Source organism: Sinocyclocheilus anshuiensis, unplaced genomic scaffold, assembly GCF_001515605.1.
Source record: "Sinocyclocheilus anshuiensis isolate Anshui unplaced genomic scaffold, SAMN03320099.WGS_v1.1 scaffold183, whole genome shotgun sequence".
Classification (NCBI taxonomy): Eukaryota; Metazoa; Chordata; class Actinopteri; order Cypriniformes; family Cyprinidae; genus Sinocyclocheilus; species Sinocyclocheilus anshuiensis.
In genome coordinates, this window is record NW_015548309.1 from 966026 (window position 1) to 966846 (window position 821).

The following is an 821-nucleotide window of genomic DNA, read 5'->3' on the forward strand; positions in this document are numbered from 1 at the left end:
AAATATACCAACAACTCAATAACCGATCAGAATCAAATATTCCATACTATAATAAGTACATATATGTCTTCTGTAAAGCACTTTATTGTTGTATATAAATAGTTTACTTACTTTACTCTCTTTTTTTCTTGTAGTTCTTCATTGTTCTGTTGATTATTCTGCTGGCAGAGCTGATTTTGCTCATCCTTTTCTTTGTGTACACGGACAAGGTACAGTATGAACAACAAGCATCACACACACAACCTCAATCTATCTATTACACACACACACACACACAAACACAGAACTAACCACCCACCGCACACAGACTTTCATTACCCACTCGACTCCTGACAACAGCAGCCCACACACCTGCTCTTCTGGTTTACGCTCTCAGTGTTCTTAAATTTTTCTTCATTTCCAAAAATCGACTCTGTAACTCATATTCGGATTACAAATGCTTCATGTGACTTTACTAACCACCCCACCGCGCACAGACCTTTATTACCCACACAAATCCTGACAACAACAACAGCCCACAAACCTGCTCTTCTGGTTTACTTCATTTCCAAAATTTGACTCAACATGTAACTCATATTTGGATTACAAATGCATCATGTGACTTTGAATCATGTGAACTCTTGTGCAGGTGAGCGAGAACGCTAAGCAGGATCTTAAAGATGGCCTGAGTCTCTACAACACGGACAATAACATTGGCCTCCGCAATGCCTGGAACATTATTCAAGCTGAGGTGTGTGTGGATGAGTGCAGGTGTGATAAATACGGTTATCAGTGACAGTAGTGGCAGGTCACTGTGAGTTCAGCTGGTTGATTGGGTCACA

At 40.3% G+C, this 821-nt stretch overlaps 1 protein-coding gene across 4 annotated transcripts in view; it reads left to right on the forward strand.

Moving 5' to 3' along the window:
- LOC107656293 (tetraspanin-9-like) overlaps positions 1 to 821 on the forward strand; it is a 19674-nt gene that overhangs the window by 16874 nt on the left and 1979 nt on the right. For all 4 annotated transcript variants that reach the window (XM_016444060.1, XM_016444061.1, XM_016444062.1 and 1 more), the window contains 2 exons: positions 135 to 209; positions 629 to 730. In XM_016444060.1, coding sequence (XP_016299546.1) covers positions 135 to 209; positions 629 to 730 — 177 coding nt within the window. The remainder of the gene's footprint in view (positions 1 to 134; positions 210 to 628; positions 731 to 821) is intronic.